The 22,156-nt window shown below is 34.7% G+C and overlaps 1 protein-coding gene across 1 annotated transcript in view; it reads right to left on the bottom strand.

Annotated features, from left to right (window-relative positions):
• Positions 1–1,765: 1,765 nt before the first annotated feature.
• The window catches only part of COL11A1 (collagen type XI alpha 1 chain), a gene marked incomplete at its 3' end in the record, with an annotated part of 207,355 nt that continues 186,964 nt past the window's right edge, over positions 1,766–22,156 (bottom strand). The window contains exons 50-57 of the mRNA XM_008074045.1: positions 21,919–21,972; positions 21,178–21,285; positions 19,970–20,023; positions 19,309–19,362; positions 18,239–18,292; positions 3,883–3,936; positions 2,653–2,760; positions 1,766–1,819 (exon numbers count right to left, since the gene is read on the bottom strand). Of these exons, the coding sequence (XP_008072236.1) occupies positions 1,766–1,819; positions 2,653–2,760; positions 3,883–3,936; positions 18,239–18,292; positions 19,309–19,362; positions 19,970–20,023; positions 21,178–21,285; positions 21,919–21,972 (540 nt within the window). The remainder of the gene's footprint in view (positions 1,820–2,652; positions 2,761–3,882; positions 3,937–18,238; positions 18,293–19,308; positions 19,363–19,969; positions 20,024–21,177; positions 21,286–21,918; positions 21,973–22,156) is intronic.

Below are 22,156 nucleotides of genomic sequence, written 5' to 3'. Positions count from 1 at the left end.
GCTCTGCATTCTTGCACTGTGAACCCACAATTACTTAAGTGTCAGAGATACAAACTTTGCAAGCCAGAATCAGTTGGTATGTCTGATGGCTTTACTTTTAATATTAGCTGAAGGCAATCTCCAGCATGGTGCTTTTTATTTCACCTGTAAAGGTCAGAATACTTATTGAAAACTCTGAAATGACAGCAACAACTATGAAAGTCTCTGGCAACTTTTAGGGTGACATTTAGGCAAAATATTTTTTCTTCTACACATCGACTCTGGGTAGTTAAGAGTTCACCATATCTAGACAGGAATATTCCTAAGCAGTGGTGCCAACACCGAGCTGATCCTACTTTATCAAGGTCCCCGTTCCTATGCTGAGGAGATAATGTGCAGAGCTGATAATCTCCCATCAGAAGTCAATCAACATTTGATAACTTTTCTCTAGTTACTAAATAAGTGATCTTTAACTTCTTCAGTGAATGCTTAAAATCATCTCTTTAACACTTATGAAATATTTAGGAGGTGGGTTGGAGGAAATTGTGGTGCTATCTTTATTTATTTATTTATTTTTTATTTTATTTTATATGTATTTTGAGTTGGAGTCTCACTCTGTCACCCAGACTGGAGTGCAGTGGCCGCTCCAAGCCACCGCAGCCTCGACCTGCTGGGCTCCGGCGACCCTTCCGCCTCAGCCTTCCGAGTAGCCGGAATTACAGGCGCATGCTACCACACCCGGCTGATTTTTTGATTTATTGTAGAGATGAGGTCTCGCTGCCCAGGCAGGTCTCGAACCCGCGGGCTCAGGCAATCCACTCACCTCAGCCTCCCAAAGGCACGGGATTACAGGCTGAGCCACCAAGCCCGGCTAAGGTGCTATCTTTATTAAAAGGAATTGCCCAAACTCTTCCTGAAAAATTAGAACTGTGAATCCCAAATGGATGGCTTTCTGAGTATGTATATATTTCTGAGATCATTAATGTATTTATTACAAGAGTGATTTGAGTAAAATTTAAACTGCAATATGGAAGGAGGTGACTGTTTAAACTAATATGCATCACACATGCATAGTCCCCCACGTATCATTTGCTGTATTGATTTTAATAACTTTTCCTAGAACTATTTCTGAACACTTAAGTTCAAATATCTCCACATGGAATAGAATCTTGTATAAAGCAAATAAGTCACTTAGTCAGGAATGATTTTAAAGGACATATCGTTCATTCTCACTTTATGCCTAAGTATTGCAGCGTGGATAACCTTGGATCCTAGTATAAATTCCGCCTGTGAAGAATATGTCAGTCAACAAAACGCCATTTGGAGTTTCTCAAGCATGTGGTTTGCACACAGTGTTTATGCTAGTGACCAAGTTTCAGTGCTAAACTATTAATTCATTTCATCGCTAATGGGATTTACTGTTTTATATTTCATCCTGTATGACTCACAGAGAACAATTTATTTGGTCAAGAAATCAACGAATGTCTGTGCCAGCTTTATTCTTTTAAAAGAAGTGCCAGGAAACTCAATGTAATTGCATGCATTTGGGGGAACGGCTCATGCGGGGAAAATGACTGGCTGCCTCATTCACGGCATTTTATTTGTGTGGAAATAATTTTTTTTCAACCAAAAACTATGTATACCTATCAGTTGGGATTATTGTCCTCTATTTAGGCCTAAGGAACTTACTTCCTGAGATATTGTGCAAAATACAAACCAACACATAAGATAAAATTTCAAAAATTCTAGCTTACAAACAATTTTGTTTTAGAAATATCTTACTCACCATGGGACCAGGTGGTCCATCTTGGCCTGCGGCTCCAGGGAGACCTTGTTCTCCCTACAAAAAAATAAACGTTATTTTTTATTAATAAAAAATACACATATCCTTTTTTAAAAAATTTGGAAATACAGAAAGATAAAAGCAAACATCATATATAAATTTCACCAACAGAGGACAGCTACAAATTTTGTAAGTAACTTTGTGTCTTTTTACTACATGTGTTTATATATCTACATGTACATACATACATATATATGCATAGACATATATATATATATATACACACATATATATATATATATATAAATTGTACATCATTGGGATCTTAGAGTTTAGTTTTCTTTTCTTTGCTTGCCTTCCTTCCTTCCTTCCTTCCTTTGTTCCTTCCACTGGGGTCTCACTCTATCACCCAGGCTGGAGTCCAGTGGCATGATCACAATTAACCACAGTCTTGACCCCCTGGGCTCAGGTGATCCTCCTGCCTCAGCCTCTCAAGTAGCAGGGACTACAAGCATGTGCAACAACATCTGACTAATTTTCTGATTTTTTTGTAGAGACAAGGTCTTGCTATGTTGCCCAGGCTGGTCTCAAATTCTTGGGCTCAAGCAATCTTTCCAAAGTGCTGGGATTACAGGTATAAGCCATCATACCAGGTCTAGGGTTTAGTTTTTGATGTTGCTTTTATAAATCAGAGTTTCACTATAAACTGAGGAAATAAATGGGCCATTTAAATATTTTAAGCGTATCTATTATGTAATGTTTATTGAATTCCAATAAACACATCCATACAACAACTTATGAAAGAATGCTGACATAAACATTCCCATTTGTAATATTTTTAGAAATGAAATGTTATTTTCAAAGTAGCATCTTTTAATATATATGCTCACCACAGGGCCAGGGATGCCCCGAAGTCCTTCTGGACCAGGCTTTCCAGCAGGTCCCTGAGGACCAACTGGGCCGGTTTTTCCAGCTGGACCTTCCGCTCCAGCCTCTCCCTGTTAGGAAATAAAATATGGCGACATGTTCATAATAAGAAATGACTACTGAGTGTTTTAGTAAATGTACTGAAATAAACGTTGCTCAATGTATGCATGAGATGTTCAAACATAATACCTACCAAAAAACCTGGAATTCATTGATTAAAAAAATGGAGTATTCATTCTTCCATGTCTAAACTTCAGTCAACTTCAAAATTCTCTCCATTTAATGAAATACACCTATCAAGATGCTTTTTCCACTGCTCAAAACAGAGCTTGAACTCCCATTTTGATGCCTTTTAGTGCTTTTGCCCTTTTTTTGGTTTTACCTTTCCACATAGGCAAAACGTTTCCCTTTGAGGACTTTTTCATCCGGGAAGCAAAAAAAAAAAAAAAGTCTTTCAGGCCTCGGTCAGGTGAATAGGGAGTGTGGAGCATAGGGTCATGCCATTTGGGTCAAAAACTGCTGAACACTCAGAATGGTGTGGCCAGGTGCACTCATAAATCACCCATCCTGAAATGGGCAACCACATCCAAACAATCTAAAACAAAAATTCACTGAAACCGAACACAGCCTCTCACAACAAGGCCTAGCTGGTATACTGATACTGATGGGCTCCTAGAACTCTAAATTAGTGGAGGAAGCCTGTGCTACAAGGGCCCGCCCTCAAAAAGATAAATTTTGGGGGGTTATTTCATATATTTATTGATAAAACATGATGGTCCAATACTTCAACACCGTTGTTTAAAAAAAAATTAAATAAGTGCTCCTTCAAATCATTATGATAATTAACACAGATACCAAGATTATAATATTTTAATAAAATTTGTACATTTCTGGGACAGTTTATTTAATTCATATGATATAGCAAACAAAAGGAAGAAAATGTTTCTACAAAACATTTTAAAGTATTTTCTTTTGACTTTTTACTCAACTCAAATCTATTCTTTTGGTATTCTTCTGAATTGTTACACAAGGCTTTAAAAAAGGAAAATTTCATATAAAAACAGTTATCTTTTTAAAATAATAGGCTTTCAAATTAAATAAGGTATTCTGTTTACCAGTGTACATCAGTCATTAAAAAACTGACTTTCCGATGAATTCCGGTTTTGTTTTGGCTTCCCTCTCCTATATTTTACCTTAGCGCCTTTTTCACCCTGTCTTCCCTCTGCACCTGCCGCTCCCGGAGGACCCTGCAAACATAAAATCGCATTGAAATACGTATCACACATACAAGGAATGTAACTGAGGACTTGCTTACAAATAATTTAATTTGTAAAAGACTAATAATTGGTCTGTTTCTATCACTATTTGTTTTAAAATACAAGGAGAAAAGCAATATCCTTTTTATGTACAAATGTCCTAGTAGAATATTAAAAACAAAACGCAGGTGAGAAGACTGAAAATCATCACTTCACTTCACTGTAGGAAAACAGCAAATATAAATAAATAACTATATAACAGTAAATAAAAAATATATATATATTTTAGTCAGGGATCTCACTCTGTTGTCCAGACTAAAGTCTACGGCTCACCAGGTTCAACTTCCTGGGCTCAGGTGATCCCTCCACCTCAGCCTGCCAAGTAGCTGGGACTATAGGCTAATTTTTTGATTTGTGGTACAGAGGATATCTTGCTTGAGCTGGCCTTGAACTTCTGGGTTCAAGCAATCCTCCCGCCTCGGCCTCCCAAAATGCTGGGATTATAGATACAAGCTACTGTGCCTGGACTAAACTTAATACGTTAAGTACTCAAATATCATCTATTATGTTGTATTATTTGACATTAATTTAATGGATCAGATTTCACTTCCAACTTCAATGAGTTTTAAGAGTGGTCGCTTTCTTAATCATAGAACGTCTATGCATTCTTGTAGGATCATGTTCCCACTACAGAAACAACATTTTAAATCATGATGGTCAACAGATACAATATCTTTATTATCTGGAACAATATAATTAACATAAATAAGTAGCCTTATAACTAATGTCATGTTTTAAAACCTAACATTAGAGCAAAAAAAAAAAAAATGCACTCAAGTTGTCATCCTTAAGCATAAGTACAGAGAGATTAAAAAAATAAACGTAATGATCTCCAAGAAATTGTTTTTCAATTTTTGCTCAGATCCTCTTTTTTTCATTTATTTACTTCAATTTTCACAATGAATTGTGCTCAAAATCGTTAGCTGAGGTTGGGGTTGTAGGCGGAGAGAGCAGTCCCGGTGGTGTTAATTCATGAGAACAAGGAGAAGCTGGAAGATGACTTTCTTTTTTCCAGATGCTATATTAATATTCTAACAGTGAATGCATGTTAGCCTTTCATATGGTCTTTTAAATCCGCATTTAAAGTGAATATCAAGCACTTCATCAAATTCAGAGAAGCCCATGAACTCATTTCATTTCTGAGAGCATCAATGAAGACATCATTAGTAATTATTTTCTCAATATCATCCCTGTGACTTCATCTTCTATTATGCATCCACTATATTTCAATTCAAAGATAAGAAATGTAAAAATTCTATATGCAGTCTCCTGAAGGGACACACATATTCTGAAAATAATATATTCAGTAAGACTTCCATGTGCATCTTTTTAAATTTCACAGTATTTATGCAAGAGGAATTCTGTATTGAAGCATAAACTACACATTTTTCCTAGTGTTACAATTTTGAGTTATAAAATATTTTGGTATGAAATTTAAATAACCCATGCAAAGTAGATAAAACAATCATAATTATTCTAATTTTGGGGACTCTTATACACTGGAATCATAGTTTTTCCTTATTCAATGAGGGTTTTTTTCTTGTTAGTTACATAATTGTATGTAGTCTTAACTTCAAAAGCTTATATTGACACACATGAACTTTGTAGTAGAAAAGATTTATCAATATCTGTATTTTCAAAAAGCTAGCCATCCACTGTTTGAAAATAGAATGAAAACATTGCCCTTACTCCAAAATAGAAAAGTTTGAAGTGTCTAGAGAATTTTAACACAACTAAACTTCAACACAGCCATAAAACTGTGACTAAACTACAGGGTTTCTCTACTCCAAGGAACTTCTTCCTTCTGTGAACAAATATCTGTCATGGTGGATATTCTTATTAAACAACTTCATTTTGTTCTTTTTCTCATTTTTACACATTCTATTTATTCTTTTTCCCAACATGACAAAAAAATTAAATAAAAACAAGGAAGAAATCAGGTTACACACTTTTTTAATAAAATGAGAGTAGAATGCTTCCCTTTGGGGGGAGCAAAACTCATAATACTTGCTATGATTTGAATGTGTCCCCAAAAAACCATATCTTGGGATTTTATCCCCAAATGATAGTGTTGAGAGGTGAGATCTAATAAAAGATGTTTGGGTTATGAGGGTTCCACCCTCATGAATTTATTAACCATGATTATAAAACGGCTGAGGCTGTGAGTTTGATCACTTGTTCTCTCTGGTCCCCTCTTTGCCCTCCATCAAGGGATGACCCTGCAAGAATGCCCTTGCAAAGTGTGGCCCCTCAGTGTTGGACTTCTCAGCCTCCAGAATCATGAGCCAATATATTTTTGTTCATTGTAAATTACTAGTCTGTGGCATTCTGTTATAGTAGTGTGCGTGCATGTGTGTGCATGTGCACACGCGCACACACACACACACAAATACACACACACACAATGTCTGTGGGTGAATTATTGTCTTAGGCATTTATTTCTCATTTGTTTGCATAAACAGAGGAGCAAAGACTTGATTTAGTGAGCTACTTGTACGTTCTTGAAGTAATGAGTGTGCTTACTGGAAAATGACTCATAAAGACATGGCACAATAAAATAGATCCTAGTTAATTTTCCACCAGTAGTCACTGTTATAACAGATTTACTTTTTTACCCATGAGAACTACTATTCTTATAAAATATCTAATAAGATGCTCTTCCCACTACTCAAGTTTTGCAATATGATTCTTTAATTTTCCATTTTCCATTCATGTCACAAAACATTTAAATATTCCTTATTTCCCAGAAATATGCTGTTCTTGGAGAAGAAAAATTAATTTCTACACTGTTGGTGGGAGTGTAAACAGCTTCTGTGGAAAACAGGGTGGTGATTCCTAAAAGATCTAAAAATCGACCTTTCAAACGACCCCACAATCCCTCTTCTGGGAATTTACCCAGAAGAACTCAAATCACTCTATAAAAAAGATACCTGCACATGCGCATGCTTATCACAGCACTGTTCACAGTAACAAGAACAGGGAACCAACCATGCTGCTCATCAAAAGAGGAAGGGGTTAAAAAAATGTGGTACATGTACAAAATGAAATATTATGCAGCCATAAAGAACAAAATCATGAACTTCACAGCAACCGGATGGACTTAGAGTCTATAATACTGAGTGATCTTTCACAGAAACAAAGAACTGAGTATCACATGCTCCACTCATAAGCAGTCCTTGAACAATTATTGTAATAATATAAGAGAATGACGGGCAGTAATGGGAAACTGCCGGGAGGAGGGTGGGGAAGCAGGATTGGCAGTAGGAGGAATCTGCCTGGGGAGGGGGGCATACCTCATTAACAAAGGTACCTGCATAATTAACATTTGTATACCTAACCCTGAATTGTATACCACATCTTTAAAATAAAAAAAAATTATTAAAAATAAAATACAATTTAAACCCTAAAGAGTTCACAAAGTTTAGTTACAAAAACAAACAAAAAAATAAACGAACATGGTACATTGTAAAATAGACAAAGAAGGGAAAGAGGTGCAAAACAGGTATAATGATCTAATTTGGCAGTGGGTAAATTTTCCTAAAATCTAGTCTCTGATTTGAATCTTCCAGTAAATAAGGGAGGAATGTCTCTCTGACCACTCATATGCATGCTAAGAGGCATGAGGACGAAAAGCACATGACACTCTTTAGAGAACTACCAGTAGTTCCGTCAGGCTGTTAGCTAACATCTGTGCATGGTGTTGCTGTACAAGGGCAGAGTCTCAGGCTGCCTGGTGATGTGGAGATTTGAGAGTTGAGGAGGAAAGTGGAAAATTGGAGAAAGGCAAGGACTTGGCAGGAGGAATCCCGGATTTTTTTAATATTAGCGAAATAAATCACCAAATTCAATATAAACTTGGTATCTGAATAAACATTTTCTAACATATTAAATAAACAAGCATTTATATTTTCCACATTAAAAAATTGGAACAATTTTTCCCAAACAGTACTAAAAACATAAATATTTAAAAGATTAGGTTGAATAAATTTAACTCAGAATTTTTCAGAATATTTGATATTCTTCCTGAACTAGGACCCTCCAAGAGTGGTGTATGATCTGCAGTGTTTCCCAATATAAAGGCAGACCTGGTTTTCATAACGACTTTCCTTGGGAGAAGGAGTTTTCTAATAAACAAAAATGTTCATTGAATTTATAATTCATTTTATTATGACAAGTATTTTCTTTAAATTTTTTTTTTAATTTTAAAGATGTAGGGTACTATTCAGGGTTAGGTATACAAATGTTCATTATGCAGGTACCTTGTTGATGAGGTATGCCCCTCCCTCCCCTAGCAGTTTCTCTCAACTGCCAATCCCACCTCTCCTCCCCTGGCAGTTTCCCACTACTGCCAATCCCTTTCTTATAGTATTATTATAATTGTTCAAGGTCTGCATATGAGTGAGAACATATGGTCATCTGTTCTTCGTTTCTGTGATAGATCACTGAGTAAGATCAACTCTAAATCCATCCAAGTTGCTGCAAAGTCCTGTTGAGAGCCAGCCACGGAGGCCCACTGAGCATTAGGGATCAGGGAGGGCCGTGGACCCCGAGACCACTAGGATGTGTTCGGGAGCCATTGACCCCATTTTCCTCCTCCTTTTACCATGCAGCACAAGTAAACTAAAGGAACTCTGCCGATCTAAGCTGAAAGCTCTGTGACTGTGACAGGCATGGCTCACTCTAGAAACCCATTGTTCCTGTTTCCCATAAACTGTGGTTTTGGCTTAGGAATTAGATATAATTCAAATTCAGGTCACATTTGGGAGGCTTTTATACAGTACAAGCTTCTTTATAAGATTTAAAAGTATATTTGTAGAATTAGTATATACTTATGGAGAGCTGTTTTCAGCTTTTCAAGTATAGATGACTATCTAGAATTATCAGAAATGGCCTAGCACAAGGTTTGGGCTGAGCCACATTCCTGAGGGCCCAGCGTGTACTTTGGACTGGGCTGCATTCTTTTAGGCCAGCTTTAGCTACAGTTAGTGTAGGGTTTTTTCTACCTATTATAGAAATTGAATTTATTTTATTCATAGAAAGTATTGTAGAATAGGTCATGCTACGTCAGGGAATCATGTTAGTTCAAGCATAATCAATTATGATATTTTGAAGTTTAATAAGAATATAGTTAACTTTAGAAATTTCATTGTCTCCATTTTCTACTATTGTGGTTTTGGCCTTAGTACATTTACAGTTTATATTTGGGTTTTAGAAGCTTTGCTGCTGCTGATCAGCTTTATATATTAGGATTAGGAATTAGAAACTTTCATAGAAATTAGGATAGATATATAGGACTTTAGAATAGCCATCTTGTTAAGAGACTGTAGTCTATTGTTCCAAAAGGTGGCCCACCATGAACCTTGGACTGGGCCACATCCTGTAGAGCCCAGCGTGATCTTTGGACTGGGCCACATTCTTTAGAATTGGCTTAAGCTATAATTAAGAGCTTCCGTAGTAGTATTAGCATAAATAGAAAGGTAATAAAGTTTAAGTTAGTCATCATGGGTATTGCATGAGCTTTAGAAGTTACTGATTATCAGAACATCATTAGGCTAGCAGGGATTGTTGCATTGCTTTTTGAAGAGCATTAACTAGCAAAGGGAACTATAAGACAATCTTGAGGCTTGTCCCTCCTCACACCTAAGCATCTGGTGGGTGGGGGACGCCCCTCCTGCACCTGGCTTTGTGTTCACGTCAAAGACTTGTGAGACTGTCTAAAATTTGGAGATAAATACCTGCTGTAACTCTCAATAACCAGCTTCTGCGATAGTTACCTGCTGTAACTCTCAATGATAGAGTCCAGTCTCTTCCTTTCTCCCCCTTTTCTCTTTTTTTCTCTTTATTTCCCCAGGATAAACGCCGACGCTGCCACACCTTCCAAGGGACCTCCTAAATCTCCCCAAAACTTGTAGGAGCTGGCCCCCCACAAAGTCCATATAGTTTGTCTTTCTTTACGGATGCATAATATGTATATTATGTATATGTACCACATTTTTTAATCTAGTCCAGCTTCAATGGGCAGCATGGTTGGTTCCATATTTTTACTATTGTGAATAGAACTGCAACAACCATTCGTGTGCAGGTATCATTTTTGTAGAATGATTTGAGTTCCTCCGGGTATATTCCCAATAGTATGGAACTAGAAATTGACCTTCCATACAAGTATTTTCTAGCTATATGTTTATATACTATAAAACATTTCCAAGGACTTTTTTAAAAGCAAATGTCTGAATTTAAAATTTGAATTAATACTATATACATACATCTGATACTACAAAAGTGTTTATATATATAATATACAAACATACTATATATGCATATATATCATATATATGATATAAACACATACTACATATGTGTTTATATATATAATATACAAACATACTATATATGATATATATGACATGTCTTTACATGGTAAGTTAAAACTTCAGCTGTCTTTGTAATCGATTAATGATATCAGTTATTGTTTTAATTTTGTTTTCAAACAAAGTTTATTAGAGAAAGAAGAACAAAAAGAAAAGGAGACATGCCAGAGAGGGCATGGGCAAAAGAAATCACCTATTTTAATTTTGTACTATGAACTTTCCTTTGGCAACATGAGCTAGACTTCTTAAACTTCCATTTAATATGTACATTTTCAGGTTACAATGTTTAAATTATTTTAGTAAGCTCTAGAATTTTTTTCTAAAAAGGGAAGTGGAACTAGCTAAAATGCTAACTTGAGCATTAAAATTTCATGGCTCACTGAAACAAGCTGTACATATCCAGTGCCTTCAGGAAATACACATTTATTCTCAAATATTTCAAATGCATGACAGAAGGTACATGTACTACAAATGATAACTTAATTCTCCTACTTGTTTAATAACCACTAGAATGTTGCTTCTCAGTATCACTGCCACTCACAACATTGTGATCAATATTCTATCTGGAAGTTTAATTATCATTCATTTGTAAGATTCAATCACAGAAAAAGTGGTAATACTTTTGAACATATTTCTAGTCATTGCACTTCTGCTGTGAGATATTATAGTAAAAATGCTACTTTTCTGTTGCTTCCAATGTAGGGAAAATAAGGACAAGAGATGTTAATTTCTACAAAATATATATCAAGCTTACTTAGGACTACATGTTCTAGATAAACTAAAAAGAAATAGACTTGCCGGGCTCTATGACCCAGCCTGTAATCCCGCGCCTTTGGGAGGCTAAGGTGAGTGGTTTGCCTGAGCCCGTGGGTTCAAGACCCACCTGGGCAGCGAGACCTCATCTCTACAATAAATCAAAAAATCAGCCGGGCATGGTAGCGCATGCCTGTAATTCCGGCTACTTGAAAGGCTGAGGCGGAAGGATTGCTGGAGCCCAGCAGGTCGAGGCTGCGGTGGCCGGGAGCGGCTACTGCACTCCAGTCTGGGCAACAGAGTGAGACTCCAACTCAAAAAAAAAAAGAAAAAAGAAAAAAAAAGAAATAGACGGTAAGCAATTCCATATTTAACAAAATCACAAGCCTGTAGATCAAATATTACCTTATCGCAAAGGAATATGTTCTTACTAATTTCATAAATGTGATATTAAACTGACTATTGCATCAGACATTGTTCTCTGTGGACTGAACCCAAAGGTGAGATTTAATTCAGTCTCAACTCATAGAATTCACTCTGCATTACGTCCCTATAAGATTAGATGCTTTGTGTTCACCCAGTGGATAAACAAGGTGACCTCACATATGTGCAGTGTACATACAGAGTGATATCACATACAGTACTTTTAAATTACCAAATACCTCCTTTTCAACTAACTCATAGTTTATTTCCTTTATTATTTCTCAAACGGACTTCAAATCTCAGTTGTTTGGCAACGCCACTTCATTAAAACAATATATGTAGTTTTTGTGAATTTAAATACTTCTATTTTTGGTAATAGTTCTCACAGAAAATTCCTTTACTGTATGTTACATGAATTTCCTCCAAGGAATAAATAATGTAAGTATCAATTCCAATAAAAGCACAATATATTGTACTTTGAAAATCCAGTTAGCTAATATCTTATACTCTTTTTGCACGTTCATCACCCAGTTAGTTCTGTGTTGGTCACTGTAGAACTCAAATGACAAAGCAAAATGCAACAATAAACAAAACTAAGTCTACTATGAAGTGACTATGAATTTGTTGCCAATAAACTTTCCTTTCATTTATACAACTAGACAATTGGAAAAAATGTTTCAATCTTTCTGTTACCTATATTTTTAATAATGTGTTTAATAAATAATTTATAGATACTACAATTTGAAACACTTAATCAAGGCTTAATAGTAGCATCTACTACTATCAATATTCTATTAAGAAGTTTTATTTATGAGTTCCTCATAAATTCAGTCATTATGCTTTAAATATACATTTTATTAACTTCAGTCCCGACTTCAGTGCTCAAAATTAGTTATTAAACCTCTTTATAAATGAGAAAAATGTAACTTATCCCAAGTCACATTTTTAGGTAGCAAAACAGGGATTTGAAACCCAGTTCTATCTGATTCTAATGTATCAGTATTCTGGACAGCTGTGTGCTGAAATTAAGGTATGCAGAGTGTCAGTTTATAGATTGAAAATGATTTTACCTCATTACATAGGAATATGTTCTTTCTAGTTTCACAAAAGTGATATTAGACTGACTACTGCATCAGACATTGCTGTCTGTGGACTGACTGAGCCCAAAGGTGAGTAGAGACAGAACTATCAATTAAGCCAAAACTCATAGAATTCACTCTGCATTATACCCTATAGAATTAGATGCTTGATGCTCACTCAGTGGATAAACAAATTGACAAACACAAGTTATTTGGCAAATAATTAATAAATAGTAAATACTTTGTGCTTAGTCAATAATTTATGTTTCCATTAAAAAAAAACTAAACCATCTATTTGCTTAGGTTAAGGCAGAATTATAGACTAAATCAACTAGTTTCATTGACTGTAATTTAAAAGAATGCAAGCATGAATTGCTAGTGTAAACTCTGAACAAATCACAGTTTTAGTAATACAATTATTGACATAAGAGTAATTTTTCACACCATTAAAGTATATTTTATTCTGGCAAAAAAGATAGATTATTGTGTAAAACAGATAAAGACAATTAAACATGCAAATTTATCCAAACCTAATGTAGAAAACAATTTCACATATTGATAAATAGATTTCAGGTTTCATCTAATGTTGCTACATCGTAAAAGAGAGAAATATGCATATTATTGACCTAAGTTTAATTTTTCTGCTATATCAAAATGAATGTGAATAGCTTTGTAAGCAAAGCCTAGGATTCACAGTCCTCATATTATTAATAATTCATGAATACAGTCTTCCAATTTTGTTTATCAAGTGACTGGAATGGATTAAAATAGCTTATCCATATTTTTATCAACTAATATTAAATAGAAGATAGAATATAACATAGAAAAAATGATATGAGATGATTTTAAAATAATTCATTGAAAATCAAAAAAAGACAACTAACCTATTTCCTAATAATAGTAAAGAACAATAATGATACTAGTATGACTCAGTATTTTATTATCTTAGGGCTTCAACATACAAATGTATTAACTTGCCACAGGCCACTGATAACTGCCGTAATCTACTTTTTCCCACAGAAATAACAACTGTCCTAAGTTTTTGTCAGTCATTGTCTTACTTTTCTTTATTATTTTTACCACTTGTGTTTAAGTGCTAAATATGTTATTGAATTTTATTTGCATATTATGTAAATAAAATTATGTAGTATATCTTTACATATATATTTAATACATCTTATATTTACACACTTACATACTACACACACACACACACACACACACACACACACACAAACACATTTATTCTGCCTAATATTAAGTTTTTGCAATTCAGTTGTGTTGATTCATGATTCTTTAATGTCAAATACAATTTTACCTTATGAATATATCTCAGTACATTTATCTTTTCTACAATTGTTACTATTAACAAGGATATCATAAACCTTCTTATTTGTGTCTTATGGTAAACATGTGCAAGACATAAGCTAGGATATGTGCTTAGAAGTGGAGTTATCAGATGACTGGATTAAGTTCATGTTAGTTTCCACAAGGTAATATAGAACTACTTCTCTATAGCAGTTTTAGCAGCTGATTTGTTTTTTCAAAAACAACATTTCCAATATTTGGTTTCTCAGAGTATGTTTTCATAAACTAGTGGATGAGATGATATTTCAGTGTTATTTTCAGCACAGATTTTTCTGATTTTTACAAACATTTCAGCATATATTTTGTGTCAAATATCTTCTCATGTCTTTTAACTTTTTTCCTATTACGTTTCTCTTCTTAATTTGTAAGGAATACATAGATATTCTAAAAAATATTCCATGCAAGTTTTACTCTAACCAATTTCCTCCAATCAATATTTGCCCCCAATCAAATCTTTTCATTTCAATGTCTTTTCAGTACGTCTTGATAAATAGAACATTTTACTGATTATATATTTGATACATCAGCCTATTTTTTTCTGGTTATATCTGTGTGACCAGAAGTTACAACTGTAGATATACAATTTATTTTCCCATAATTTTTGCTAAAATAGTCCAAATTTTACCTTTCACATTTATGATTATAATTCAACTGTAACCGAGTTTTGTAAATGGAGATAGGTAAGATCCATTTTATCTTTTTGCATATAGAAAATCAGCTCTCCCAGCACATTTTATTCAATAGTCCATCCATTTTCTACTGATGTGTAAAGTCCAATTTATCACAAATGAGGTTTCTATATACCTTTGAGTCTTTTTTAGGTTTTCTCTTCAATGAGACCATTATCCATGTATCATTTTGTATAAAAGATCAATTATAACTTTGCAAATACATGAAATTAATCATTTATATTCTACCCATCTCATTGATGCACTTAAACATATTTTTATGTTCAGGGTTTTTTTTTTCTCTCTCTCTTTTAATCAGGAGAGTTAACCAGGTTGTCTCACTAGAAATAGGGAAGGTAGTAACATGATTTTATTATTCTTAAATTACATGTGATATTTAAATCTGAAGAAAAATTTATCAGTTGCTTGCAATTTGCCAATAGTTTGTAATCTTTAATTTTGGATGAGAAAAATCATTGGTTACTGCTACAGTTTGGACACCTGCCCCCTTCAAACCTCATATTGAAATCTGATTCTGAATGTTGAAGAAGGGACCTAATGGGAGGTGTTTGGGTCATGGGAGCAGATGCCTCATGAATAGATTAATGCACTCCCAGGGTGGAAGTGAGTGAACATAATTCACTCCATGACTTCTCACAAGAGATGGCTGTTACGAGTCTGGCATCTCCCTCCTTGCTCTTTCCTGCTTCCTCCCTTGCCATGTGATCTCTGCACATACTTAAACACTTTGCCTTCCACCATGAGTTGATGCAGTCTGAGGCTTCACCAGAAGCCGATGCTGGTGCCATGTTTCTTGTACAGCTTGCCGAGGTGTGAACCACAAAAATCTCTTTCCTTTATGAACAATCCAGCCTCAGGTATTCCTTTATAGCAACACTAAAGGGACTAAGAATCTTATGCCTCATGTTCATAAAGCAACAAATAACTAAATTTGAGTATACACTATGTTCTCATTAATATACTATTATATTTTATTGTAACTCTTTTGTAATATATGAAAATACATTTATGTTCTCATTATAAAGATAAAGGAATTAAGAATCAAGGATTAGCTAATGTTTGTAAATTACATCTCATGGAACTGGAAAATGCAAAGTCCAATTGAGGTGTAAATGGATAAGAATGTAAATACATGAGCTTTCTACTACTCAGCATTGCCTCAAAATTGAAGACCAAAGGTATAATATCAGTTCTTTACTACATATGCTGGCTTTCTAATGACCTTTTCTCAACTCTAGAATTGGGTGGAGGTCTTCCTAAAAGTCTGAATTATCCATTAAAATTATAATTGCTGATAATTACCCATTCTACAGTAATAAACACAAATATTTTTTAAATTGTTATAATAAAAAGTATGCTATATTGACAAGATTTAAAGATTAATAACCATAAATGAAAATATTTTGAAAGTTTATAATAAGCTCAATCGTGTCAAACATAAACTATTATATACCAAAATGCTCAGTTTCACACAATGATTTAATAGTTTTAAAATATGATATTTGCATATGATAGTTATGTTATAGATTTTTATTTGTTTTGGATCACATATTCATCCAAAAGGGGCATGTGATATTCTGCTTTACACCTATATGCCCCTTTATTTTTTCTTTCTGTTAATACTCCCTAGTAAGTTGTTTTTATTTATTTACTTTTTTAAAAATTTCAAAAATATTTCATTGTTTCAAAATGAGTAATTCACATGATTCGCCATTCTATGGCTAAAGAAAAGAATTCACTCCAAAACTCTGTCATCATGTTAAGAGAATTCATTACAAATAACAAATGGCAATTAGTTAAATTCATCAAAAGTTATAGATGAGCAATCTGTTTGACATATTTTAAAATGAAACTGGACTGCATAGCACTTGCTGAGAGTTTGCCTTGGATAATGAACTGAGCTGAGAAGCTGCCAATATACATAATAAAACATACAAAATAGATTTTGATAAAGTCTCTCCTTTTCTAGTAGCTAATACGCTTTGAAGGCAGGTTGAATTCCCTCTATATCCAAGGCATCATAATTTATACTTGTATGGTGATTACCCTTGTGTTCATAAATATTGAATAACTAGTTCACAACTAAGATATAACACATTTATGACATCAGCATTTATGATTTTTGTATTGCATGAGTTATCTTTTGTTCAGCCCAGCTATAGGCAGGCTGAGAAATGAACAGAGCTTGCCTGACATTATTCAGGTAATATATGTTGGAGGTGGGTTAAAAGCCAGGTAGCCTGACTGCATTTTCCTATTAATCACTACAGTATATAATACAGCATCAAATACAGCATCCTGTCATTTGAGAACAGGAGAAAGAAAAAAACTAATTTCAAATTTTCTCAAAATTGATTTTAACTCATTCCCATAGACTTTATATAATTATTCTTTCCAAAGGTTTGAAATAATAGAGTAGAAATCTATGCATCCAGACAGATTTCACAGCAGTCACTGCATGCAGATAAAGGCAACAGACCTCAAAGACCATGTTACACCTTATAATTATTTTCTAAGAATAACTCAATGGTTGTGATGGGATAAATTTATTTCTAAGTTCATGTTTTGAGATTGTAGATAAAAATAGTCATAATATAAGAGGTAAGATAAAAAAAGGTAGTGAAGAATATATTGCATTCAGAGAAAATATTTATTATAAGCTAAATTCATTTGTGACAAAGAGAAATGTTTGCTTGTAAATATTGGCTCAATTTTGTATTGCTTAGAGACAGAAGACCCATGCACATTCTAAGTTCAATGTGAAGATATCCAGTGTGAAAATTTTCCCTAAAATAAAGCTACTATTAGAAAACAGCAGTGGTCCCAATTGTTCTGGACTTTGGATTACTAAAGAGGGAATGAGCTTAAGAAACATATTTTAATGTTTACTACAAATTTTTGCCATGTATAGGTTGGAAAATAGACTAAAAGAGGTAAAGGAAAACACTACACTATAGCCACTACAAGAGGCAGGTCTACAGGAATTGCTTTATTATGAAAATAGTATAACTGCAAGAAAAGGGCAGGAAAATAAATCTTCCAGCGTCTACCATGGCCAATATTTTGAACAATACCTATTTATTTATGTTTTGCTATAGCCCTTCATTAAAATATTGTTTCCAAGTCAGAGAAATTTGACAACATAAAGCAATTTAACATTATCTACAGATTCCTGTGCTCATTCGCTTGATGCTGTATTCAGGTGTTTACAATGTTTTAAGCTAGCACTGGGTTTTTGACAGCTCATTCCCATGTAGCACTCCAAGAGTTTATGTTCAGGGGAATACAGAAATCTTGCTTAATTGTCTACTACATTTGTGCAGAAGGAATATCTAAGCACAAAGCTTTTTTGTTCTTATTTCTATCGTGACAATGAAATGGTTAAAATGTTTTATTTTAGTAATTATTTTGGTACATTTTAGAAATTATTGTCTAGGACTTAGGATGTTTTTCAGCATCCTAACATGTTGCCTACGGCTTACGTACATTATATAAATTTATACACGTGGCAAATAAGGAACATGTTTTCAAATATAGAATTAAAGAAACTTACTCTTTTTCCAGGAGGTCCTGGTGGGCCAGCCTCACCAGATGGACCAGGAGGACCCTATAAAATGTGAAAAATATCTTTTAAGAAATAAGGTATTATTTTGTAGCCCACATAACTTTTCAAAATCTAGACTGAAACCAATTTTTTTTTTCTTCATTTCCACCCACTTATCTCTCTGGGAGAATCTCAGCCCTATTTCAGATACCTAAACTTTCTCTAGATATCTATAGTTAGAACTGCTAAATTAGGGTAAAATTCCTCATAGCTAGAAGAAAGAGGAATCAAATTCCCTTTAGGCAAAAACTTGTCCTTTTAGAAAGTGCTAAGGTATATTTGGCAAACATCCAACATATATGCTAATTAATATAATCATATGACCAATAATTCTAATCATATTACAATAAATCTGTGAAACTGTAACAGTTATTATCTCTAAATTTCTTGTACAACACTAGCATTTTTAGGATAGGGTGTATATGGTATGTTGGGATATGGTCCACAAGTCTTACCTCTACAGAATAAGCCTACATCTCTGACTACCAAGATACAGAGACAAAATTCTATTCAGGAGACAGTTGTTTTTGGCTTTCACTTGAGTTAGTACCCTCTTTTCTTCCCAGTGGTCAAAGCAGACTGCTGTGTCATTCCCAAATTGAACATTTTTTTAAAAGGCCTATTCTAGGCTGAATTCATATATGTTCATAATTGAAGCAATTCATGCTTATGACAGACTAACTTGACTTTCTTCCTTTCAGTATTAAATTTGTGGCCTGAATATAACTTTTTTTATTTAACACATATGGCTAGATACAATCTGAAATAGTATGACAAAATCTTTGGTATGATAGGACTATATTTTTATTATAAAAACTTTGCTTATATTTCTCAATCTACATCATCAGGTAAGAAATATATAAGATTGGTTTTTAACTGGATTTCAAATATTTTTGCTAATTAAGAAAAATATGTATACTGACACAGTTGTGCTTTTTTTAATCATCCCTGATTATTTCTTTAAAATGCCTGGAGACTATGAAAAGATTTAAAAGATAATTTATAGTGTGTTGACTTACCGGTTGCCCAGGGTCTCCATCCTCACCCTTGTCACCACCAACACCATCTTGACCCTATAATGAGCAACAGAAAATCAGCCAAGTTATGCTATTTATTTGTTTTTCTGAGAGTAAAAGGTATGGTAGACGACTGAGATAGATTATTATCAGATGGACAAAGAAAATTATTATATTATTGTATTTTTTAATGATTATGATACCTCCCACTCCCTCTGTAAAGATTTGTGAAATGACTACTATATCAAACTAAAAATATAGTATGCTCTTCATAGAATAAGATATAATCAGTGTACAAGGGAGTGCATCCTTTCACATAAACAAATATGGTGCAGATTGAAATGGAATTTTCATCATAGAAGAGACAGAGAAAAGCAAAGATCCCATAACTTTAAAATAATAAAAATGCTGCCACTCAGATAATGAATTTGTACAACCTATCAAAGTCTATGAAATGAATCCAAATGAAGAGTGTCATCATGCAACCTAGGTGTAAAAGTTTCTGATTATATGGATTTTCTTGTAGTTGCAGTTTCTGTGTTTTCTTTTTTCTCTCTGTTTTGGAAGGCTACTTAAGCAATTCAGAATTTTCATGAATTATTAGTAATAGAGACATCAACGACATCTCACCAAAACCATCCTTTTATTTTCCCATGAGACTTACTGCAGGGCCAGGCTCCCCAGGAGGACCAGGATCTCCAGGAAAACCAACAGGACCCTAAAATGATGATTTTAAAGGAAAAGAAATACAAGCAAAATGAATTTTTATAAAGTTATTATATTCTGAAGTTCAAGAGGTTAAAGTCACAGCAAAATCTGGTGACAATGTTTCTATTCTGCTAGAAAATTTCTAAACCATGAAATCAAGGGAGAATGCCTATGAATATATAAAGTGATAAAAAGTAAGATTCATGGAAATGGGCCAGAGTTTCATGATTCCTAATCTCTCTAAAAAAAAAAAAAATTGACCTCCCAAATGACCCAACAATCCCCCTACTGGGACTATATCCAGAGGAACTCAAAATCACTCTATGAAAAAGATACCCACACACGCACATTTTTTGCAGCATAATTCACAATAGCAAAAACCTGGAACCAACTCGCTGCCCATTGAAATAGGACTGGATAAAAAAGGTGGTACATATACACGATGGAATATTACACAGCCATATAGAAGGACAAAATTATGAACTTCACAGCAACTTGGATGAACTTAGAGTCTCTAATACTGAGTGATCTATCACAGAAACAAAGAACTGAGTACCACATGTTCTCACTTATAAGTGGACCTTTAACAACTTTCTTAATACTGTAAGAAAGGGACTGGCAGTAGTGGGAAACTGCCAGGGGAGGGGGGTACACCTCATCAACAAGGTACCTGCATAATGAACGTTTGTATATCTGACCCTGAATTGTACCTCACATCCTTAAAATAAAAGAAAAACTCCAAAGTGAGTTTGTCACAAATTCCTTTTTTTAATCTATCATCTATCTATCTGTCTATCTATCTATCTATCTATCTATCTATCTATCTATCTATCTATCTATCTATCTATCTATTTTATACAGACAGTGTCTCATTCCATCACTCAGGCTGGAGTGGCATGATCCTGGGATCAGGCAATCCTTCTGCCTAGGCCTCCAAGGTAGCTAGTACTATAGGCATGTGCCACCACACCAGCTATTTTTCTTTTTCTTTTTTCTTTTTTTTTTAGTAAAGACAAAGGTCTCACTGTGCTGCCTAGGATGGTCTCAAACTCCTGGACTCAAGTGATCTTCCCGCCTCAGTCTCCAAAAGCACTGGGATGCTAGAATGACAGGCATAAGCCACCATGTTCAGCCAAATTGCACCTTAAAGGGGACCAAACTCACCGGGTTACCCTTAGGGCCATCGTCACCTGGTGGCCCCTTAGCACCAGGGGGTCCAGCAGCTCCAGGGGGACCAGCTTCTCCTTTCTCTCCTCTTTCTCCTTTGGGACCCTACACAATGTAAGGAAAAGAGGAGTTAGATCTCAGGCTTTAAATCAGAGTTTCTCAACCTTGGCACACTGACTAAGACGATTCTTTGCTGTGGATACTATCCTGTGCACTGTGAGACATCTAACAGTAAACCTGGCATTTACAAACTATGTCACCCACAATTACCCCTCCAAGTCTGAGAACCAGAAATGTCTCTAGATGTCATCAAACATTCCCTGGGAGGCAACTTCACTCCCAGTTTAAACTAATATATGTTGTACTAATACAGTCCTATTACAAATCATAAATTGAATTGTTTATTTAAGGCAGCAGCGTTTTTTGTTTGTGTGTTCCTTTAATGGACAGTTCACCAAAGAGACTGTATACAGTAAAGAGTTTACGGTTTTCATATTCTTACTTATGCAAACATACACACACATATGCATATATTCAATTTGTATATGAATAAGTATATACAGAGGATATGTACAGCTCTTAAACAATAAGGTTCTGCACATGTGATTATTCATAATGGATTGAAAAGGGAAAGCAAAACACTGAATGACAGTCAGGGGTTAAGCCACAAATTTAAAATGCTCGAAAATAAATGCCAAAACCAACGGCATGATATATGGATAAGAGGATAGAACTTACCCCGGTGCCTGCTTCCCCAGGAGGGCCTGGGTTCCCTGATTCCCCAGGTTCACCCTGTGAAGAAAAGATTAAATGAGTATTAGAACACAGAGATGCTTCTTTACATATGTAAAACTGCCTTTGGTTACAATTGTACGATTTTAGATTAGCCCTTCAATTATATAAGGTAAAAGATATCGACGCCGGGCTTGGTGGCTCAGCCTGTAATCCCGCGCCTTTGGGAGGCTGAGGTGAGTGG

Source organism: Carlito syrichta, unplaced genomic scaffold (assembly GCF_000164805.1).
Source record: "Carlito syrichta isolate Samal-C Ts95f unplaced genomic scaffold, Tarsius_syrichta-2.0.1 Scaffold316282, whole genome shotgun sequence".
In the NCBI taxonomy this organism is placed as follows: domain Eukaryota; kingdom Metazoa; phylum Chordata; class Mammalia; order Primates; family Tarsiidae; genus Carlito; species Carlito syrichta.
The sequence above is the reverse complement of the archived record's forward strand: the minus strand, read 5'-3'. Positions and strand labels throughout refer to the sequence as shown.